Source organism: Salmo salar, chromosome 29, assembly GCF_965601325.2.
Source record: "Salmo salar chromosome 29, fSalSal1, whole genome shotgun sequence".
NCBI lineage: Eukaryota > Metazoa > Chordata > Actinopteri > Salmoniformes > Salmonidae > Salmo > Salmo salar.
Window position 1 is genome coordinate 9,673,021 of NC_138319.1, and position 24,669 is coordinate 9,697,689.

The 24,669-nt window shown below is 40.1% G+C and overlaps 1 protein-coding gene across 1 annotated transcript in view; it reads left to right on the forward strand.

Annotated features, from left to right (window-relative positions):
• Window positions 1–4,325: 4,325 nt before the first annotated feature.
• dipk1c (divergent protein kinase domain 1C) overlaps window positions 4,326–24,669 on the forward strand; it is a 28,411-nt gene continuing 8,067 nt past the window's right edge. Inside the window, exons 1-3 of the mRNA XM_014180634.3 lie at window positions 4,326–5,146; window positions 20,934–21,617; window positions 24,207–24,371. Of these exons, the coding sequence (XP_014036109.1) occupies window positions 4,931–5,146; window positions 20,934–21,617; window positions 24,207–24,371 (1,065 nt within the window). The 5' untranslated portion in view covers window positions 4,326–4,930. The remainder of the gene's footprint in view (window positions 5,147–20,933; window positions 21,618–24,206; window positions 24,372–24,669) is intronic.

The window sequence follows — 24,669 nt, forward strand, 5'->3', positions numbered from 1 at the left end:
ATTTCAAGTATTTTTGTAAATAGTGCCATCACAGATTTTGTCCTTTACCTCCCTGGTGGCCATTTCCAATATGGCCAGCAACCAGCTGCATTGGGACATATTGGACTAGATGTCCATAAATAATTTGTACATATTACCCAATGATAGCTTAAAATATTTGAGGGTGTCTGGAAAACACTATTTAAAAAAAAACTTTTTTACAAACTTTGTGTTAAGGCTAAAATGTCTTATCATAAAAATATTTGTTAAAATGGTTATCTGCTGGAAATAATGTGATTTTACCTGAAGTGATGTGTACAGGGCAGGTTTCCTGTCATTTTTCATAAAATGTACACATGTTTTACATTTACATTTTAGTCATTTAGCAGACGCTCTTATCCAGAGCATACATTTCATTTCATGCATTTTTTATTTTTTTATTTTTTTTGTACACAAAACAGAATATCATATTACATATCATTGCAGTCAGTAGACTTCAGGGAACACACATTTTACTTTTTAGAGTGTGTACATGTAAACTATTGGAACTAATCGTTTTCACCACTCTTCTACTAAAAGTTTAAATGATACGTATATATGGCATTATTGCGTTCTCCAGACCCCAAATATTTTAAGCCATCGTTGGGGTGGATTTATGGAGATATGGCCATGTGAATCAAGTCCAATATGGCCCTGTGCAGCTGGTTGGGGCCATATTGGAAATGGCCGCCAGGGGGTTAATGGACTAAATCTGTGATGGCACTATAGCCACAAATACTTCTTTAGACATGCCCCAGCTGTGTGTGAATTTTGGTGACTATCACAAAGTAAAAAATAAAATCCCAAAGCCACTGGATTATGGTCAAAATGACTTCAATATGACCTCCATGAAGGTCTTAAAAGTATTTTATGATCAGAATTATTGTCTATATTGGTTTATTTACTGGGTAGATAACATTAATAGGCTTGGGCAGTATACACCGTATACCAGGGTAATTGGAAATAGCCACAGGATGGTTTTTCAATACCGTTGAAACTATTTCTTTGAAGTTTTTCAATACATTTTAATATTTGTAGCTACTTTTTCAGCAGATACCTGCTGTCTTGTGCAATAAGTTAGGAGATAAAGCAGATTGCGTTCCTCATGTCAGATGTCACATTATTTTATATTATGAAGCTTACCATGAAGCTTACCATAGTTCAACAGAACAATCATGTTTTTGTTCGTAAATAGCACAATGGGAAAAAGCGGGAGAAGGTGAGTCCAGCTGTGTATTGACAGGGGTCGCATTTTATATTGAAAGTCAACTATGTTTTTTAGCTTCAATAGGGTGATCAGGGAAGTGCAACTATAGTTGTCCTTCACAGAAAATACATTACTGCAACACATTCGGCAGAAAATATACGTGTAATGCTATTTGGCTGGCAGCCACACAAGTAAAGGAGCTTACAATGAAAAGCAAGGTCTTTTTTGCAAAAATGATGCATGGCCATCATATTTCTAATGTTGATCATTGAAAGAATATAGCCAGCTACATTTCCTAATGTTTTGCTTGAAGTTAATCTTGCATTTTACTGGAAAAAAGTAGGCTGGCTACACCGAGAAAAGTACAGGAGAAAAGTAGCTACACATCAGTCAGAGCGCTGTCTACTGATAGAATGCCCGTTAGTGCATCCAAGTGGAGAAATGCAACTGAAGCACAACATTTGTCTGATGCCGAGCAGAAATTCCAATAAGAAGTTTACAAAACTCAGCAAGATATTTCTATTTGTTTTATCTTTTTTTCCTGCGTGAAAAATGCAGAATTCTGTGTTAACGCGACCCCTAAGTTTAACTTGATAGTTATCTAAGTAGCTGAATTAATAAAGTGGCGGGGCATCATATTGTGTTAGCTTTCTGCCATGTTTAAGAAGTCAAAGCCCTTTGGATGAGTTATTTGTACAGCGGCCATTCTTGATTTCCATGAATTTGTTCTTGGCCGGTCTTCTCCTCCCCCCTCTTGTCCTGAGCAGAGCTGACAACTCTGTTGCCCAAGTGACTCCAGACTTCACACAGACACAGCATGTACACATTCTGCTCCAGAGCCAGTACTGTTCTTCCTTCAGACAGGCATGCATCAAAATGTTGTTCATTTTCACAAATGTTGTTTATTTACATAATACCTCTTGTTCACATTCACTTGCAAACTCACCAAAAATGACATTCAGTAGCTCCTACCTATATATGTATAACTTTATGAGCTGGATTACCTGTCTGCAATTAGTTTATTTTGTCTGCGTTTGTTGGCATATTTAGCTAGCAGCCTCCATGGAAATTCCATATTACTTGTGCTAATTTTGTTAGCATTCTGTTAATAGATGCCCAATTGTCTTTTTTTGCATTTTTTGGAGCCCCCTTGTGCACTATGCCTGTACTAGAGTATATCCTAGGAAGAGATAAGGACGGTATGACGATATGAAAATCTGGACACCAACCCTAAATGTTCCAAAGTAATTTTGATATTGTTTGGAAGGATTTTATCCTATTTTCTTCTAACAGGAAATCTGAATGGCAGCCATTTTATAAAAAAGCCCACCCTGGTTGCCTGTCACACTTCCCAGACTGCCTCCATCTTTACAACGTTCCTTAAGGTACACTACATGACCAAAAGTATGTGGAAACCTGCTCGTTGAGCATCTCATTCCAAAATCATGGGCATTAATATGGAGTTGGTCCCCCCTTTGCTGCTATAATAGCCTCCACTTTTCTGGGAAGGCTTTCCACTAGATGTTGGAACATTGCTGCAGGGACTTGCTTCCATTCAGCCACAAGAGCATTAGTAAGGTCGGGCACTGATGTTGGGTGATTAGGCCGGGCTTGCAGTTGGCGTTCCAATTCATCCCAAAGGTTTTTGATGGGGTTGAGGTCAGGGCTCTGTGTAGGCCAGTCAAGTTCTTCCACACCAATCTCAAAAAAACAATTTCTGTATTGACCTCGCTTTGTGCTGAAACAGGAAAGGGCCTTTCCCAAACTGTTTCCACAAAGTTGGAAGCACAGAATAGTCTAGAATGTCATTGTATGCTGTAGCCTGAAGACTTCCCTTCACTGAAACTAAGGGGCCTAGCCAGAATCATGAAAAACCGCCCCAGACCATTATACCTCCTCCACCAAACTTTACAGTTGGCACTATGCATTGGGGCAGGTAGCGTTCTTCTGGCATCCGCCAAACCCAGATTCGTCCATCGGACTGCAAGTTGGTAAAGTGTGATTCATCACTCCAGAGAATGTGTTTCCACTGCATTTCATGAAGCTCCTGAAGAACAGTTATTATGCTGAAGTTGCTTCCAGAGGCAATTTGAAACTCAGTAGTGTGTTGCATCCGAGGAGAGACGATTTTCGCGGCTGACCCATTGTTGCTCCTAGACATTCCCCCTTCACACAACAGCATGTACAGTTGACCGGGGCAGCTCTAGCTGGCAAATTGACTTTTTGGAAAGGTGGCATCCTATGATGGTGCCACATTGAAAGACACTGAGCTCTTCAGTAAGGCCATTCTATTGCCAATGTTTGTCTATTGAGAATGACTGCATGCTCGATTTTATACACCTATCAGCAACAGGTGTCACTTATTTGAAGGGGTGTCTGCATACTTTTTATGTATATATTGTATCTATAAAGTATTAGTGTACCAAGTTTGACACTTGTATCACAAAGTGGAACGAGCTCTGGTATATTTGGTTCTTAGCCACTGGACTAAAAGTTGTTTCCATGCTACAGATGAATCTACAGCCATCGACAGACTTCTTTCTGTCCTGCACACTTGTTACTCTTGCTCCGAAGATCGCGTTAAAGATTCCCTGAGATAAATTGAGAGTAAAAGATTCCCTGAGATAAAGTGAGTAAAGAGAGAATGAACCGGGAGAGGGAGAGGGAATGGAGCAAGTGCGAAAAAATGTAATTTCCAAAATTAGAAAGTTCAATTAGCGTCTCAAACATGATCCTTCCGGTGAACTATTTGTATTTTCTAAGACTGAGAGTAAAAATAAAACCTTCAGACGAAATCAAATGAAATCAGTTCATGGCGACTGTATTTCACTTGCCGTATTTCATCAACATTTACAAATAGAGCAATTATCAACGAGAGTAAGGGGAGCTGGTCTTTTTCTACGGTTATGCCTGTTACGTGTGGCACAGGAGAAAGCACAAAGATAATAATTAGAATTGGCAGCCCACTCGACAGACACAGCAGCACAGAGACTACAGCAAGTCTTGTCCCAGCTGCCGTGGTAATGTTAAAAGAAAGAGAGTTGTTCAGACGAACCAAAAGGAGGCGCGTCCACAAGAAGGGGGCGGGAGGCAGAGGAAAGGGGGGAAATGTGGGGTGAGCAAGATAAGAGGGACAGATTGAAAGGGAAACTGGGAAAGAAATAAGGGATAGAGGGTAGAGATAGGACGGGAGAGGGAAACTGAATGGGAGTCTCTCCAATTTGATAGGAAGAGTGTAGAATAGAAGAGCGGACTGACGGTGCATGCACTAAACATAGCCTCTCGATCAGAGCACTTGACTGCACTCATTCAAGAAAAACACACGCATACAAAAACAGACACACACAGAGGAAGGAGCTGGGAGCCGGGAAGGCAACCCAGGACGAGAAAAACCGAATGGGGCAAAACGCGTGAGTTTGAGAACCAACAGAAGTTGCAAGGGGGAGCGGGGGTATTCCATAGGGGGGCTCCAGACAAGCGCCAGCCAGCCATGGGAAGCAGAGAGGCGGGAGAGATAGAGAGGGTAAACCAGAGGAACGTGTACCCAGCAGGACACAGACCCTCACCAGCAGCCCTGCAGCTTCCCAACACCAGACGGCCACTTATCCCAGAGATGCGAGACAAGCGGGATGAGAGGGGGCCGGCTAGCTAGCTCTCGCTCCTGAGCAGTTTAACCAGGGGTGGGAGGGGGGTTGCAGTCCACAGATGTGGTCGTTGCGGAGGACCATGGGGCCGGGTCCATCACGGGGTGGCTGTTTGCTCAGGTGGCTGGGGTTGAAAATATGCCGCAGGAGCACGCTGGTGTTCGCCCTGCTCTGGTTCGGCACTTGGGTGTTCCTCAATGGCTTGGTGTTTGTGCACCGGACCATCCTCTCCGACTACTGCACGGATGACAAGAGCAAGAGGATACTGCAGAGAGTGGTGAGTAGCCTACGGGGGATGGAGGGCTCACGCTTACGCATCTGTTTTGATGTTGACACTGAACTTGAGGTTAGTGTGTGTGTGTGTGTGTGTGTGTGTGACAAACATGCCACAAACCACATACTAAGCAAAATAATATAACAGGTTAAGATACTGTAGAGTACACATATTCAAATATTGACTGTTCCAAACAAACTGACTTGGAAACAAAATATTTTCTCAGGGTAAAGTTATTTAATCAATCTGTCTTGGACAAATACCTTTTTAATTCCACCAACCAACACACGCAATTAAGCTGAATTGACTCAACTGAATCACAACTCAATTGAAGAGCATTCCTAAGCTGTAGTAGACAATAAACCTCCCTTATTCTTAACCTCCTCTGGGCTACTGCACAGAAATTAGCCAGTGTTATAATCTTTTTTTTTTAACACAGTGTTAAATCAACACTGAAAGTGTCAAGACTGAGGACACCATAACAGTGTTAAATTAACACACTGCTCTGTGTAAAGCCTTATTCAAATAGTTTTTTTAAAGCTGAGTTCCTTGCCTTCTGAGTAAATTGTAGATTTACCACCCATGACTGTATTTGTTAGTGAGAGAGACATGGTTGTTGCATTTGGACTTAAGCAAGTGATATCCTAAGTGAACATTTTATCATAATGGTTTTTTTTTATGAACACAATTTAACACTGGTCTGGTCTGGTCTGGGTTGTATGTATGTATGTATGTATGTATGTATGTATGTATGTATGTATGTATGTATGTATGTATGTATGTATGTATGTATGTATGTATGTATGTAGGTATGTAGGTAGGTAGGTAGGTAGGTATATATAGACAAAACACTTTGTGTTGATTTAACATGCTGTGTTATTTAAATAAAAAACACTGGAAAATTTGCTGTGTGTATGTAGCCTATCATATTTATGCCTTTTAATACAATTGCTCTATGCGCCCAGAGTCCACAAACAATCCCAATGTTTACTTAGGAGACATAATTATCTCTGCGCTGCCATGCTCTCTACCAATTAAACCGACTAATGTTTCAACCCCAGCATCTTTATGTAGCCCTAGAGGCGTTTCACGGACTATGCATTTCGTGGACTGCAATTCTGTCTGGGATTACTTCTTGGTTCTAAAGTTTTCACATAAATCTCCCTTTGAACCAGTGGATTACACACAATATTGTGTGTGCGATGAAATTCCTGAAGGGAATTCCACTCACAGGGTAGAATTAAAAGATTAAACAAAAGTGACAAACAAACATGACAAGAGCAAATATGAAACATGGCTGTAGAAACAGGTGCCTATAGTAAATCGACACGGTTCTATGACCACGGTTGCTTTTATACAGTTCAGTTGGTAAAAATCCAATAGGAGAAATATTTGATTGTCTATGCCTATTTGCGTACAATCTGCCCAATCAGATATACAGTGCCTTCAGAAAGTATTCACACCACTTGACTTTTTCCACATTTGTTATGTTACAGCCTAAATTTAAAATGGATTCAATTGAGATTGTGTGTCACTGGCCTACACACAATACCCCATAATGTCAAAGTGGAATTATGTTTTTCGATTTTTTTTACAAATGAATTAAAAATGAAAAGCTGAAATGTCTTGAGTCAATAAGTATTCAAGCCCTTTGTTATGAACAACCTAAATAAGTTCAGGAGTAAAAATGTGCTTAACATGTCACATAATAAGTTGCATGGACTCACTCTGTGTGCAATAATAGCGTGTAACATGGTTTTTAATGACTATTTAATCTCTGTCCTACACATACAATTATCTGTAAGGTCCCTCAGTCGAGCAGTGAATTTCAAACAGATTCAACCACAAAGACCAGGGAGGTTTTTTCAATGGCTCGCAAAGAAGGGCACCTATTGATAGATGAAAAAGACAGTGAATATCCCTTATCCCCTATCAATACACCCAGTAACTACAAAGATACAGGTGTCCTTCCTAACTCAGTTGCTGGAGAGCAACTCTAGTTGTTATCTAGTTGTCATGTATTCATTACCTTTAACTGGTTAAATGTTTGTAGTTTGCATCTTTCAGTAATGATTAACATGGTTAAATAGTCATACATCTCTGCTTGATTTAGCTTTTGATATATTTGGCATTTGTATACATATTCTGTATTTCCACTGAAGAAAGCAATAATTAATCAACACTCTACTGGAAATAAATGGACTGTTATAAAACAAAAATTGCTCTACGTAAATAAATGGTGAGAAATGCTCAGTCTGAAGCCATTCGGCTATGGGTTTCACAACCTTATAATAATGATACAAGTTATATCAGCTTAAAAAGGGGTTATTTACAAAGTCTGGGGTATAACATGTTGGGCAAAGTGATATAGGAGAGTCTGACATACAACCCCTAACTTGAGTTCAGTCTTCGCCAATGAGTCGCTCTGGATAAGAGCGTCTGCTAAATGACTTAAATGTAAATGTAAATACCAAGAGTGGCCTAGCTTCATTCTTCATGACTGGGAAAGGCCTAAATTCTAGGCTGTAGAAAATCCTACATCCATCTCTTTAGATGTATAACCTTTATTTAACTAGGCAAATCAGTTAAGAACAAATTCTTATTTACAATGACGGCCTACCAGGGAACAGTGGGTTAACTGCCTCGTTCAGGTGCAGAACGACAGATTTTTACCTTGTCAGCTTTCGGTTACTGGCCCAACGCTCTAACCACTAGGCTACCTGCCGCCCCAGATCAGAACAAGAGGATCAACAGTGATTGATATTACTGGTTTCCATCCTTAAAAAGGATAGTTGTGTTTTGCTGCGTAACACACATTATGTGTCTACCCATATGATGTGGATCATTGTCAGGTTATTAGATGTATAAGCTTCAGTAACAAAAGGACATCATGGTTGTAATAACACTTTAAACAGGCTGTTTGTAAATGTGTAGAATGTGTTTGTTTTGGTCCACACTGGTAAGTTTACTTATGTAAATTTGACAGTCACAGAGGATTTTCTTCAGGGTTAAGCACTTTCCATTCAGCTTCAGGCAACTTTAGTATAAGGCTGGATCACGCCTGTAGTGACTACTTCTATCCGTCACACCCATTGTTGCTTCTCCATTGTTCACTAGATTTATCAATGTAATTACACCCAACGCAATGTTGAAAAACACAATGTTTTTATACCACATAACTAGACGTGAGCTGGACGGGATCCCAACGCTGCCACCAATGTAGAGGAAGAAAGTGAAAGCTGCAACAGGGACTCTAACCAGGGCTCATAACGTGGCAAAATTAGCTCTAACGGCCGTTGACATGAAAGCCTTGTAGGCCTCTGGGCAGAGGCAGTAGGCCTACAATGTTGGCATATGCTTTGCTACAATAGCCTAAGTATATAACATGATCGATACGACCGCAATAATCATCATGAAACGGTCTTCGAAGTGCCATAAGTGTAAGCCAACATAATTCATTATTTTACATTAATCTGTTTAACTGCATTGATATGGCTTAATTGATCATAGTCCAGACTCATTATAGTTGCAAAAACCATGCAGTTGCACCAAGGGAATTGAAACCAAACAGATTTTTTTTGCAGGTCTTCTGTGTCTCCACATTAATTGATTAATGAATTTCCCATCATGAAAATGAATCCCAATTCCCCAATAAATGCAACCCTCATAAAATCCGACATCGCACTAGTATCCCAAAGTAAGGCTACTATTTTATTATAAGTATTTTGTTGACAACCTGGTTGATTAACAATACTGAGTTGTTAATTTTTATATATATATATATATATATATATATATATAAATAAATGTATATATATAAATGTGGGACACAAAGAAATGCAGTGTATTACACACCATCTGCAGAAATACCTTTTTGTATATATTTGCACGAATTGAGTGTGAGATTGTGTTGCCCGAATACAAAGCCTTATATTTGGGGCAAATCCAACACATAACTGGTTACCATTCTTCATATTTTCAAGCATGGTGGTGGCTGCATCATGTTATGGGTATGCTTGTCATCAGCAAGGACTGGGGAGTTTTTTAGGATAAAAAGAAACGTAATGAGCTAAGCACAGGCAAAATCCTAGAGGAAAACTTGGTTCAGTCTGCTTTCTAACAGACACTGGGAGAAGAATTCACCTTTCAGCAGGACAATAACCTAAAACACAAGGCCAAATATACACTGGAGTTGCTTACCAAGATGACATTGAATGTTCCTGAGTGGCCTAGTTATAGTTTTGACTTAAATCGGCTTGAAATTCTATGGCAAGACTTGATAATGGCTGTCAAGCAATGCTCAACAAACATATTGACAGGTTAAAGAATTGAAAAAGAATAATGTTCAAATATTTTACATCCAGGTTTGCAAATCTCTTGGAGACTTACCCAGAATGACTCTCAGCTGTAATCACTGCCATAGTTGATTCTAACATTTATTTACTCAAGTGTGTGAATACTTATGTAAATTAGATATTTCTGTTCTCATTTTAAATACATTTGCTTTAATGACAAAAAAATACAAAATGTGGTAAGGGCAAACACTTAAGTACCAATTGCTTATTGCATTGCTACATTATTAAATCCCAATGAACATTGCGCAAAACATTTTGATAGGGAAGCCTGAACAAACAAAATACACAAGGTAATAATAGCTAGATTTCGTATTATGATTAAATGCAGGTAACCCATTGTCTCCCTTCAACACTTACTCTGCCAACTTCCTAAATAACACCAAACATGCTTTGAAATTATGCAGCCAGTCTAATATATCATGTGGCGAGACAAGAAATGAGCACAAAATAGGCAAATAGTGGTTGCTTTTGCAACAGGCCATCAGTCAGTCGTTTCTGGTTTTGGCTTTGTTGCAGGGCCTTATGTTGGCCAACCTCAAAAAGTATCCCACTCTTTAGGGTCAAACTGACCAATGATTTACTGGTCAGCAATGTCGGCCAAGGTAGGACGCAAGTAAAAACACCCCAACTCTGCATTTTCTGTCTGAGTCTATATTCCTATTCAGACAAAGTTCCTGTTCTGTCTGATTACATTCATCATTATTTGTTTGCATTAGTTACAACACAATCATACTATTCATATTATATACACACACACAGTACTCAGTATTTACTCTGAGTACATTCTGGTAAAATGTACAGATAAAAACATGTTAAAGCTAGGCGTGTGTAGATTTTTACATTTTTAAGTGACATTTCATCATGGCCTATAGATTATTTAGCTTTCAATCTACATTTCATTGCAAGGGAGGCTATATATATATGTATGTATATATATGTATATGTATATATATATGTATATATATATGTATATATGTGTATATGTGTATATATATATATATATATATATATATATATATATATATATATGTATATGTATATGTGGCTTGAGGCGACCACTGAGGATTGTAACTAAATTGTATATAATTTTAACAGTTAAGGGTATTTTTAACTAAGCTACTAGATGAAAACTATCACACTGATACCTTGTGAACCTATTACTAAAACCACACACAGTGAAGGCAGCAGGTAACTTTGTGAGTGGACTTTGATGGAAATGCCCAATATCCTGATGATACAGTTGAAGTCAGAAGCTTACATGCACTTAGGTTGGAGTCATTAAAACTCGTTTTTCAACCACTCCACAAATTTCTTGTTACCAAACTATAGTTTTGGCAAGTCACTTAGGACATCTACTTTGTGCATGACACAAGTCATTTCTCCAACAATTGTTTACAGACAGATTATTTCACTTATAATTCACTGTATCACAATTCCAGTGGGTCAGAAGTTTACATACACTAAGTTGACTGTGCCTTTAAACAGCTTGGAAAATTCCAGAAAATGATGTCATGGCTTTAGAAGCCTGTGATGGGTTAATTGACATAATGTTAGTCAATTGGAGGTGTACCTGTGGATGTATTTCAAGGCCTACCTTCAAACTCAGTGCGTCTTTGCTTGACATCATGGGAAAATCAAAAGATATCAGCCAAGACATCAGAAAAATAATTGTAGACCTCCACCAGTCTGGTTCATCCTTGGGAGTAATGTCAAAACTCCTGAAGGTACCACGTTCATCTGTACAAACAATATTACGCAAGCATAAACACCATGGGACCATGCAGCTGTCATGCTGCTCAGGAAGGAGACGAGTTCTGTCTCCTAGAAATGAACGTACTTTGGTGTGAAAAGTGCAAATCAATCCCAGAACAACAGCAAAGGACCTTGTGGAGATGCTGGAGGAAACAGGTACAAAAGTATCTATATCTACAGTAAAACGAGTCCTATATCGACATAACCTGAAAGGCCGCTCAGCAAGGAAGAAGCAACTGCTCCAAAACTGCCATAAAAAGCCAGACTACGGTTTGCAACTGCACATGGGGACAAAGATCATACTTTTTTGAGAATTGTCCTCTGGTCTGATGAAACAAAAATAGAACTGTTTGGCCATAATGACCATCGTTATGTTTGGAGGAAAAAGGGAGAGGCTTGCAAGCCGAAGAACATCATCCCAACCGTGAAGCACAGTGGTGGCAGTGTAACAGTGTAGGTTCCGTCCCTCTCTTCACCTCAACCCGGGCTCGAACCAGGGACCCTTGCACACATCAACAACTGACACCCACCGAAGCATCGTTACCCATCGCGCCACAAGAGCCACGGCCCTTGCAACGCAAGGGGCAACCCTACTTCAAGTCTCAGAGCGAGTGACGTCACCGATTGAAACGCTATTAGCGCGCACCACCGCTAACTAACTAGCCATTTCACATTGGTTACACTCACCCCCCCTTTGACCTCCTCCTTTTCCGCAGCAACCAACGATCCGGGTCACGGCACCAATGTAACAGTGTAGGTTCCGTCCCTCTCTTCGCCTCAACCCGGGCTCGAACCAAGGACCCTTGCACACATCAACAACTGACACCCACCGAAGCATCGTTACCCATCGCGCCACAAGAGCCACGGCCCTTGCAACGCAAGGGGCAACCCTACTTCAAGTCTCAGAGCGAGTGACGTCACCGATTGAAACGCTATTAGCGCGCACCACCGCTAACTAACTAGCCATTTCACATCGGTTACAGCAGCATCATGTTGTGGGGGTGCTTTGCTGCAGGAGGGACTGGTGCACTTCACAAAATAAATAGCATCATGAGGCAGGAAAATTACGTGGATATATTGAAGCAACATCTCAAGACATCAGTCAGGAAGTTAAAGCTTGGTCACAAATGGGTCATCCAAATAGACAATGACCCCAAGCATACTTCCAAAGTTGTGGAAAAATGGCTTAAGGACAACCAAGTCAAGGTATTGGAGTGGCCATCACAAAGCCCTGACCTCAATCCTATAGACAATTTGTGGTCAGAACTGAAAAAGCATGTGCGAGCAAGGAGGCCTTACTAACCTGTCTCAGTTACACTAGCTCTGTCAGGAAGAATGGGCCAAAATTGACCCAACTTATTGTGGGAAGATTGCGGAAGGCTACCTGAAACGTTTGACCCAAGTTAAACAATTTAAAGGCAATGCTACTAAATACTAATTGAGTGTATGTAAACTTCTGACCCACTGGGAATGTGATGAAAGAAATAACATCTGAATAAATCATTCTCTCTACTATTATTCTGACATTTCACATTCTTAAAATAAAGTGGTGATCCTAACTGACGTAAGACAGGCAATTTTTAGTAGGATTAAATGTCAAGGATTGTGAAGAACTGAGATAAATGTATTTGGCTAAGGTGTATGTAAACTTCCAACTTCAACTGTATATACAGGGACTAACATTGACCCAATATTGCTATGGTTTGCTACGGTTTCTTGATGTGCAGTTAAGCATATCTACAGCTTGGAACAACTTCTCACATTGGTAAGGGGGCATATACACTCATTTCATCACTTCTCAGCTTGCAATAGGGACTTTGTGGTTTAGATAGCATCACGTAGCTGTGCTTCCAAGCCCGGAGCAGACATGAAAGCGTCTGGATGTGTTCAGGACTATTGTCTATCTGTGAGGCGTTCAGTCGGAATAATCAAAGAACGGTAACATCCTCTGAGGATTTCCTCAGGTACAGTCATATTTGTTTGTCAAGTTGCAATATCCAAGAAATCTCTTTTCTCATCCATAGTGATAACAGACAAAGGGGAACAAAACAACAACAAAAAATTTAGACAAATGTGAACTTCAATTTGAATATAACCTAAAAAACACTTTGGAATGCGTGTTTTCTTATCTAACCACATAACCATATAAAGACCCACAACACCACCCCACCCCTAATTGTGCTACTGTATGTAATAGACAGTACTAGATATATTAAAGTTTTCAGGTTCTGATGTAGGATCTTAATTTGATCACCCTGTTTCAGGACAACTTTCCTGCAATGCAGGACATTTTGAACGTGTAGTGTATTTGAGGTTTAAAAAGGCATCTGCGGTTTGTATTTCCCACTTAGAAATGTCAGACTTGATTTTCCCTTAAGAAAAATGTATCAACCCCCGCAAAAATGTCCATTCATTATAATCCACCTAATAATTAAAATGTCCTGTTGCTACAGGATTATTTTACTGCTCTAGCAAACTGGCACAAATTAAGATCCTACATCTATCCGAATGCTAAATTAACAAACTAAACCTTAAAGGATCCCATTCAAAAGGCTATGTTGTGAGTCCTCTTTTTAAACAGTGGTGCCATCTTTTCGGAGGTCTTTTGGCAGCCTTTGCCAGTTGAACAAACCCCTTAAGATTTTTACTGCACACCTTAATAGCTTTCTGCTCCAGGGCTTACACTACAGCTTGGCTATTTTATTCTTTATTTATGCATTTAACCAGGCACAGATGGCAATGCCTGGAGATAGGGAGTGCTGCCAAGGCCACTTCAATGTGAATTCTAATGATGGTTGTGTTTCATAGGATAATTACAGGAGGCTACTGTTTTAAAAAAGTATACGTTATACATTGTGCCATCTGTAAAGTAACTGTAAATATGCTATTGTGTTCCTTTTATACCATGCCATTGTGAATAATATGATTGGTTAAAAATATTGTGATAATTCCACATTTTGTTGTGTTACAGCCTGAATTTAATATTGATTATATTGTGATTTTTCTGTACTGGCTTACACACAATACTCCATAATGTCAAAGTGGAATAATGTTTTTTGAAAATGTTACTAATTAAAACCTGAAATGTCTTAAGTCAATAACTATTCAACCTCTTTGTTATGGCAAGCCTAAATAAGTTCAGGAGTAAAAATGTGCTGAGCAAGTCACATAATAAGTTGCATGGACTCACTCTGTGTGCAATAACAGTGTTTAACATGATTTTTTAATGACTACTTCTTCTCTGTACCGCACACATGCAATTATCTGTAAGGTCCCGTAGTCAAGCAGTGAATTTCAAACACAGATTCAACCACAAAGACCAGGGAGGTTTTCCAATGCCTCGCAAAGAAGGGTACTTATTGGTAGATGGGTAAAAAAAAGAAAAGCAGACATTGAACATCCCTTTGAACATGGTGAAGTTATTCATTCCACTGTGGATGGTGTATCAATATACCCAGTCACGACAAAGATACAGGCGTTCTTCCTAACTCAGTTGACGGAGACGAAGGAAACTGGTGAATTTAAAACAGTTACAGAGAGTTCTGGCTATTATAGGAGAAAACTGAGGATGGATCAACAGCATTGCAGTTACTCCACAATACTAACCTAATAGACAGAATAAAAAGAAAAAAGATGTACAGATATCAAATATTCCAAAACATGCATCCTGTTTGCAATAAGGCACTAAAGTAATACTGCAAAAAGTGTGTCAAAAAAATGTGTCATTAACTTTTTGTCCTGAATATGTTATGTTTGGGGCAAATCCAATACAACACATTACTGAGTACCACTCTCCATATTTTCAAGTATAGTGGTGGCTGCATCATGTCATGGGTATGCTTTTAATCGTTAAGGACTGGAGAGTTTTTCAGGATAAAAAATAAACGTAATTGAGCTAAGCACAGGAAAAATCCTAGAAGAAATCCTGGTTCAGTCTGCTTTACACCAGACACTGTGTCACGCCTGCTCCTGTTCCTCCCCTCCGGCGTACGACGTCGCCAGAGTACTAACCACCGGTCCTGGGATTCATCATTACACACACCTGGCTCATCATTACGCGCACATGTGAATCATTATGATTCACACCTGGACTCCATTACAATCATCATTTCCTCCCCTTTATACGTATGTCACTCTCCCAGGTTCACTCACCAGTTGGTATTGTTCTTGTGTATCGGCGGACTGCCTTATGTTAGTGTCATGTTCTTGGTTTTGTTGTTTTATTAAAACGTTTCACCTGCACCTGCTTCCGACTCACCGCCCCATCATTACACACTGGGTGTTGAATTCAATTCTCAGCAAGACAACCTAAAACATTAGACCAAATCTACACTGGAGTTGCTTACCAAGAAGACAGTAAATGTTCCTGAGTGGCTGAGTTACAGTTTTGACTTAAATCTACTTCTAAAACTATGGCAAGACCTGAAAATGGTTGGCTAGCAATGATCAACAACCAATTTGACAGAACTTGAAGTATTCTTAAAAGAATTATGGGCAAATGTTGCACAATCCAGGTGTGTAAAGCTCTTAGAGACTTACCCAGAAAGACTCACAGCTATTCGCTGCCAAAGATACTTCTACTAAGTATTGACTCAGGGGTGTGAATACTTATGTAAATTAATAAATGTTCAATACATTTGCAAAAATATCAAAAAACATGTCACTTTGTCATTATGTATTGGGTATTGTGTGTAGATGGTTGAGCGGAAAAATCTATTTAATCCATTTTGGGTTCAGGCTGTAACACAACAAAATGTGGAATAAGTCAAGGGGTATTAATGGTTTCTCCTATGGAGATGGAACAGGTCATACATTATATTAATGTTATATTATATTTTTATGTGGTAACTTTTTGTTTTTTATTATGTGCTAGTAAACCAGCTGTTTGAGATTAAAAACAATATGACGAGTGCTTGAATCCCACAGCTAAACGATCAGATCATGCAACACTAGGCTACTGAATAAAGGGGTTTAGTTTCCAAATAAGCAGCAATGAAGTTGTGTATAGTGCATGCATACATAATTATGGGATACTAGTACTTCCAGTGAACTGGACTTCTCGATAAAACAGGCCACCCTCTCAGTGCCCTCAAAATGAATGTATTTATTGTTCCTCTTCACTTAAATGTAATGTAAATGTAAATTTAAAATGAATAAACACAATGAAGTCCACCCCACATTCACACTCCACACAATAAGAGCAATTATGGCTTGATGATTTACAGTACTGGCTTACATTGGCTGTGAGTGAGTCCAAATAATTATCACATTGTTCCCGCTTAGCAAATCGAGCCAAATGTATATAATCTAGGCTACAATGTATATATTTAAACGATTGTCTGTCGAATTATGGGGAACAAAAGGTCTTCTCTGGACGTATTTGAGCATGTCTTTGTTTTCAGACAAATTTTTCCAGTGAGAGAAATCTTAGTAGAGCTAAGGCCACTGTTGTAGGACATTCCAGACATGCCGACTCTGACCAGTGCTTGGGCCAGACTGCGCTCCGCTCAACGGACCACAGCACACTGGTCCACTGCACTTTTCTTGTGTGAAACTTGTGAACTGTCGTGTGAACTGAAGCCACTACAGTTCATCCATTTACAATAATGATACAAAATAAGTACGCTTTTAATAACAGGAAACTAACCATATTTATGACACATGCATTGAACTTATGTAATTCTGAGGGATTAGTTTGTTGTTACATAAATTCTAACGGACATTGTGTTATTTAGCTCCCTTACCCATTAGCTAATAAGATTACAGAATGGTGAGTACTGTAAAACCTATACTGCCACTTCCACGTAGATTCTCTTCATAGGTAGATGGCTTCAGTTTTCAGAATAAGAAGTGTGTGTAAACAGGCAGCAGTTTGTGAACTTTGTCTGTTTGATTGAATCCCAGTCATAGAATAGGAATAAAACATAAATGGTGCAATTAAAAGGCAAATATTTTATAATAGGAAAGTGGACCAATCTTTGCAGTGGTGCAGACGCTTTAGTAAACCTTGCCATTGGGCTAAATAAAAAATTAATATGATTAGCTTTTGTTGGACCTTTTAAGGTCTATGTATTTGGACTTTAGTATATGGAATGTGCCCCAGAGATGGAGTTTGGGCTTTGCCCAGCCAGCAGCGATTTCCCTGATTCTGATTGATGGCCAATAAATGTTTGCTTTGTTCATTGCATTTTTGGGGATTTCAAGACATAAAATGTAAAAGGTGGAAAAGTATAGAAAGCAAACACCTGCAAATTTTTTTGTTGTTGCTTTTTCGACCCTGTAATCATGATGATGTGACTTGGCTGGTTAACCGAAGGTTCATTAATGACTTGGACTATTTCAAAGTCTGGAGTGTATTGTTTCCCTGGGCCCACTTATTCACGTCATTAGCTAGAGTTTGAAATGCCAAACAAACATGCTGTGGGCGTCAGCAGGGCTATTTATTGACTTTAACTCTTGTACTGTATTTTGGCTTCTCTGTACATATCCACATCTGACAGTATGACGTGTAACTATAGCTGAAGCCATTGTTTCGCCACAAAGCAATTATATGTACATTGTAAACTCCAATGCTTATACAAATGCAAGCAAAACCCAAACACCACAGTGGGAATGTTTACATACAAACAGAAGCTAAACACGGCTGCAGTCTGAAATTATGCATGTCCCAGGAAATCCAGGGAATTAAAATGGATGTGTGGAACTTGGATGCCTTGCATAGAAGGAAAAACAGAAAGAAAATACACGATTCAGCCTGGGCTAGATGCCTAGGCTGGGATATTATGGCCACGGCACCGGTTAGCCTACACGAGGCCGAGAGATAGCAGGGGTGCATTAGGGGCCTCAGAATAATTGCAGGGGTCTCTGAGTTCAGCCCTCTGGAGATAAGGGGAGGACACTTAGGCCTTTCAGATGGCTGCAATGACCATCAAACTATGTGATACAGCTCAAGACAGGCCACTTTCATTTGTGTTGTCACCCAGCCTAACAGATAGCAAAGTTGGAGAGCAGGAAAGTCTGCCAATACAACCATAGTATGAGACTCAATATCAGGCACAAGCCCAGCAGAGAAGGATGAGAATACTGTTAACTCTTTTTCATTTATTTTGTGAAATATACACTACTGGTCAAAAGTTTTAGAACACCTACTCATTCAAGGGTTTTTCTTTATTTTTACAATTTCCTCATTGTAATAGTGAAGACATCTAAACGATGAAATAACACATATGGAATCATATAGTAACCAAAAAAAGTGTTAAACAAATCAAAATATATTTTAGATTTTAGATTCTTCAAATAGCCACCCTTTGCCTTGATGACAGCTTTGCACACGCTTGTGTTATGTGTTATTGCATAGTTTTTTCTTCTTCTACAATGTAGAAAATAGTAAAAATAAAGAAAAACCCTTGAATGAGCAGGTGTTCTAAAATGTTTGACCGGTAGTGTACATATGATTATGCCACATGGACCACACTTAACTAGAAGTTGTTGTTATGTTAATGATTTTTGTAACACATCTGCAATGAACATAAAACAATCACTAAATTGTAATGAAAATAAATAGTCCACAACCACAGTTTTCAATTATTATCAGTGAAGTTACTGTTGAATTACATGTAACTACACGTTATTTTACCAATTAATTCACTTCAATGTGTCACTACATTGTGTGCATGTGAAGTACAGTGAGGGAAAAAAGTGGTTGATCCCCTGCTGATTTTGTACGTTTGCCCACTGACAAAGAAATGATCATTCTATAATTTTAGTGGTAGGTTTATTTGAACAGTGAGAGACAGAATAACAACAACAAAAATCCAGAAAAACGCCTGTCAAAAATGTTATAAATTGATTAGCATTTTAATGAGGGAAATAAGTATTTGACGCCTCTGCAAAACATGACTTAGTACTTGGTGGCTAAACCCTTGTTGGCAATCACAGAGGTCAGACGTTTCTTGTAGTTGGCCACCTGGTTTGCACACATCTCAGGAGGGATTTTCTGTCCCACTCATCTTTGCAGATCTTCTCCAAGTCATTAAGGTTTCGAGGCTGACGTTTGGCAACTCGAACCTTCAGCTCCCTCCACAGATTTTCTATGGGATTAAGGTCTGGAGACTGGCTAGGCCACTCCAGGACCTTAATGTGCTTCTTCTTGAGCCACTCCTTTGTTGCCTTGGCCGTGTGTTTTGGGTCATTGTCATGCTGGAATACCCATCCACGACCCATTTTCAATGCCCTGGCTGAGGGAAGGAGGTTCTCACCCAAGATTTGACGGTACATGGCCCCGTCCATCGTCCCTTTGATGCGGTGTGTTACCAATTGTTTTCTTGGTGACTATGGTCCCAGCTGCCTTGAGATCATTGACAAGATCCTCCCGTGTAGTTCTGGGCTGATTCCTCACCGTTCTCATGATCATTGCAACTCCACGAGGTGAGATCTTGCATGGAGCCCCAGGCCGAGGGAGATTGACAGTTCTTTTGTGTTTCTTCCATTTGTGAATAATCGCACCAACTGTTGTCACCTTCTCACCAAGCTGCTTGGCGATGGTCTTGTAGCCCATTCCAGCCTTGTGTAGGTCCACAATCTTGTCCCTGACATCCTTGGAGAGCTCTTTGGTCTTGGCCATGGTGGAGAGTTTGGAATCTGATTGATTGATTGCTTCTGTGGACAGGTGTCCTTTATACAGGTAACAAGCTGAGATTAGGAGCACTCCCTTTAAGAGTGTGCTCCTAATCTCAGCTCGCTACCTGTATAAAAGACACCTGGGAGCCAGAAATCTTTCTGATTGACAGGGAGTCAAATACTTATTTCCCTCATTAAAATGCAAATCAATTTATAACATTTTTGACATGCGTTTTTCTGGATTTTTTGTTGTTATTCTGTCTCTCACTGTTCAAATAAACCTACCATTAAAATTATAGACTGATAATTTCTTTGTCAGTGGGCAAATGTACAAAATCAGCAGGGGATCAAATACTTTTTTCCCTCACTGTATGACCTATGCTTATAGGCTTGCAATTTCAATGCAAGCCTACAAGCCTAGAGAGGAAAGGGTGTGGAAAGACCAATAAACATTTGTGAGGGATGGTGATAAGAGAAACAAAACTATGGCTAACGTGTTAATGCCATGCCACCCAGTCAAGGCTATTAGGCATCTCGCTGAAATCTTGAGAGAATCAAGATGACAGCTGTTGACTTTGGAATGTAGACAGAGAGGGAGTTTCTATGTAATCCTCCTAGGAACAGTAATCATTTCCAACCTCTGGATGTACATCTATGCACTGAGACGTACAACAATCACATTAGCTCGCGAATCGGAGACATAAAAAGCAGGTTAAATAGAGGGCGAAACTGTAGTGTAGTGGGATGTAATTTAATTCACCATCAACTGAAACATTTTCAGAAAATATACTGCCTTGTACAGGATTGTCCATTTTCATTTCAGTAGCACAACAATATAGTGCCATTCCCTTATTAGGATGAGACATGGACTACAAATCACATTTTTCAAATCTGCTGTTCACAAATAAATGTGGTTTCCTGCAAAAATGTTGGTGCCTCATCATTTTAGAAAAAAAAGATTTGCAAAAAAACAACAACAATGTTTTGTGACTCTGCCATGACAACCTTACTATGTACACCAAAAATAATTTGATTTTGTCTGTGTGTGTCTCTGTCTGTCCCAGTGTGAAGAGTACCGCGAGGGTGCCCTGACTGGTGACCTGTGCGAGGACCTGTGCGTGAGCGGTCAGGTGGAGTACAAGCGCTGCCTCTACTACGAGAATGGCAAGAAGGTGATCGAGGCTCGGTGGCGTGGCACTCCCGTGGTGCTCAAGTCCAAGCTGGAGAACTTCTCCTCCTACGAAAGCCTGGGCCTCCTGGAGTACCAGGACCCGGCCGAGGAGCTCGCTCCCCTGGACGTGGTCTTCTATGCCACCCTGGAGATCAGGAACTCCCTGGGGCTGGACATGGGTGGCAACGCCTCGCTGCCACCGCTGTGGGGCCAGAGGCTGAGGGAGCGTGGGCGGCCCTACTCGCGGGCAGAGCTGGCATCGCTTTGGTCCCTGCTCCAGCAGGAGGAGTACGTCTTCCTGAGGGTGCTGCAGGACCTCAGCCGCCACGTGGCCAAGGTGCTGGGTTCCTGCGGACACTTCTACGCCGTTGAGTACTTGTCGGCGGGCCACGCCTGGGACCAGAACATATTCTCTCTGGAGGAGGTATCGGCGGGCCCATGGACGGCGAGGGACATGGTGCACCGCATCGCCCTCAGCTTCCTGGACATGGCGTGGCGCTTCGACAATGACTTCTCGCACCGCCTCCACCTGTGCGACATCAAACCAGAGAACTTTGCCATCCGGAAGGACCTTACGGTGAGCTGACCACGTTTGCACACATACACACACATACGAACACACTCACACACAGAGTACACTCATAGACACACACGCACATGCTTCAAAGCAATAAGTTGCTGACTCTTTCACACAAGAACGCTAAAACAGCATGGAAGGCTCATTTGGAGAGATACCTGTCATTAAAACTGTCCCAGAGCGGCTGCTGGGTACCCCTCACAGATCTGAGATCTGCTTCTCTTTAGTTGGGGAGTTCAGATTCTTTCTCTGTAAACAAGAAAAGGTCAGATTTAGCTCCCTTTTTTCATAGTAAAACAGTAATTAATTAATCCGTGCAATACTGCAGGACATTCATCCGCAGAGTGCAAACCGTTTGATGAGAACAACGCGCCATCTGAAGAATGATGAGGCTCCAAGTTGTTTAATTGTTTCCCACAAGGAAAAAAACAGCCGGTTGTGCCATTTTTCACAATTATATTACGTTGCTTTTTAACATGGAGGAAGCCCATGATCCAGGCAACACACTGAGGAATAGGATGTATTTAAATATGGTTGTTGGGGACACCCCCTATGCATTCAATGATATAAGTTTGTCTGAGTTTCACCTGAGTTTCTCTGTTTGAAACCTATGCATCTTTGGCTGACTCTGACCTATGAAGGACTGAGAGCAAGGTGCATATACACCTCACGTTGCATTTTTGTACCCCAATTGTGCCATCAGTGTGTCAATAATCAGTACAAAACATGTTTTATTTCTGCTGATGGGTGATTCAAAGCATAGACAGATATCCAAAATAATTCTTTCTGAGTAGCCTAGATGAGACAAGGGGAATAAAAAGCGAACCTCATTAACACAAAAGCATAGTGTTACAATAGAGGGTATTACAAACCATTTTCATTTGATTTCCATAGAAATTTGAGAAACTTGCCAGGGCCATAAAGAATAAGCTGTTTGAGCAATCAATGTAAAACATATGTATTATCTTTAGAGTGAGTAAATTTATTTATATTTTCATTCAACTTGGCTTAAGTTGCTGTACACCAATTGCTCATGTTGGCGGCGGCATCCGAAACTGGAGAACATTAGTTTGATGAGGCCCTCGATGAGATAACCATTGTTATAAGGACATCATTTAGGTTGCATAACAGTTAGCATGCCAAAACCCAAATTACCTTTTGAAGTAAAACAAAAAAAAAAACATGCAAGAAAAAAAAGAAAGATGGAAGCTTTTATTTGACTTGTGAATGTTCTGATGTTTTTTTTCTCTGTGTAATTGCGGGTAAGTTTACACTTTATCGACAGCATAGAAAGTAAAAAGATGTTTGAAGTAAAAATATAATATTCTCGTCCCTATTATGGTTTACATAAACCGTGAGCTCATTTGATAGTGTGGACAAAGACCAGGAGAAAGGAGAGGAGTCCAAAGGAGACTTGTTATTGTCTACGTTTCGGCTGCTGCGTCGTCAAAAAAAGTATCCTTTCAATCCCTCCTTTCTTTTTATTTCAAAAGTACATGTATATAGCTCCAGGTGATACTTTGTTTTTTACCGTGCAGCTGATCCCTTATTTCGTTTTCTCATGTGATAATAAACAGAGGAAAGGTATTCTCTGTTATATACTGGGGGGTATATTGAAAGGGTGTATTGTGTACAGTATATTAAATGTTGGGGGGGTATACAGTATAGGGGCTATATTGTATATTAAAAGTGTATTGGGAGTATATATTTGGTTGGCTTGCGTCGTTGCATTAGCAGTGGTAAGTGATACATAGAAAGGATACCAATTATTATCATATCTGTCAGATCTACAGCTCCTTAAAGTGCTATGCTGATTTGGCTGGACATGATGGGTGAGTGAAGAGCAATGTCGAGAATACCATCTCTTATTTTCACTGATCACTAAGGGCTCTATTCAGTCTGTATCGCTGAAGCGTTACAGATTGCACACTAGAAATGTGAAGGTCATTTCCGATTGAGCCAACATACCGTGAATGTAACCACTAGAACGTTGCCTTTAATTGTCAATCACGCTATGAAGCTCAACTTCCGCGATACGGATTGAATAGAGCCCTTAAGATTCTTTCTACCTTTCAGAATTCGACAGTGACTTATTTTTTGGGTGTTCTGACATGTTTGCTACAAATCAGCTGTAACTGACATGAAGTGCTGCAGTGGAGTTATTCCTTCACGGGCCATCACTTAAGCAAAGAGGACGATTATAACAAGCCATACAGATGAAACAGCATCCCAACGCCCTTAAACAACAGCATGTGTGAAAATGTATATCTTTTTTTTTACTGTATAATTCCATGTCAATGAGATTCAAAATATCTCCCACAGGAATAGTTGCAATGTGGTTATTTTGATTTATTATTTTTGCTTAAAAAATAAAAAAGAACAAGTGGTGAAGGTATAGGGAGATAGATGAAAGGGGGAAAGTAAGACTGAAAGTAGTGAACGTAAGTGAAGATAAAGATAAAATACATTTGATTGATTCATACGGCTATTAAACCCTTGCCTCTGGGGTCAATGTGAGTTCCGAAGTTGGCAGCAATGCAACTCGATCAGACTCCGGCACTTACTCCCTCTCTCTGTGCTGTTGTGCAGGTGGTGGCTATAGATGTGGACATGGCTTTCTTCGAGCCCAAAATGCGAGACATCCTCGAGCAGAACTGCACTAATGACGACGACTGCAACTTCTTTGACTGCATCTCGAAATGCAACATGAAGACGAACAAGTGCAGCTCAAAGCGGAGGAATAGCAACCTGCAGGTAAGTGTGATTGCATCGAAATATGAACGTGATTCCATATTATTTTCAACTCACTCTACATCTCACCATTAAGTAAGTTATTCAATTCTTCGGTTGGTTGCTCCTCTGAAGAGCTGTACTGGAGCACTCAACTTTTAATTATTTTTAGTTATGAATGTGTAGTTGAGCGCTTCAAGGAATGTTAATTGCTTATGATAACACTATGGAATTTCAGTGCATGATTATAATACAAGAACCAACCTAAGATAGATAAGACCTCAAGAGACTATTTCCCACTTTCGCTGTAAACACAGAAGAA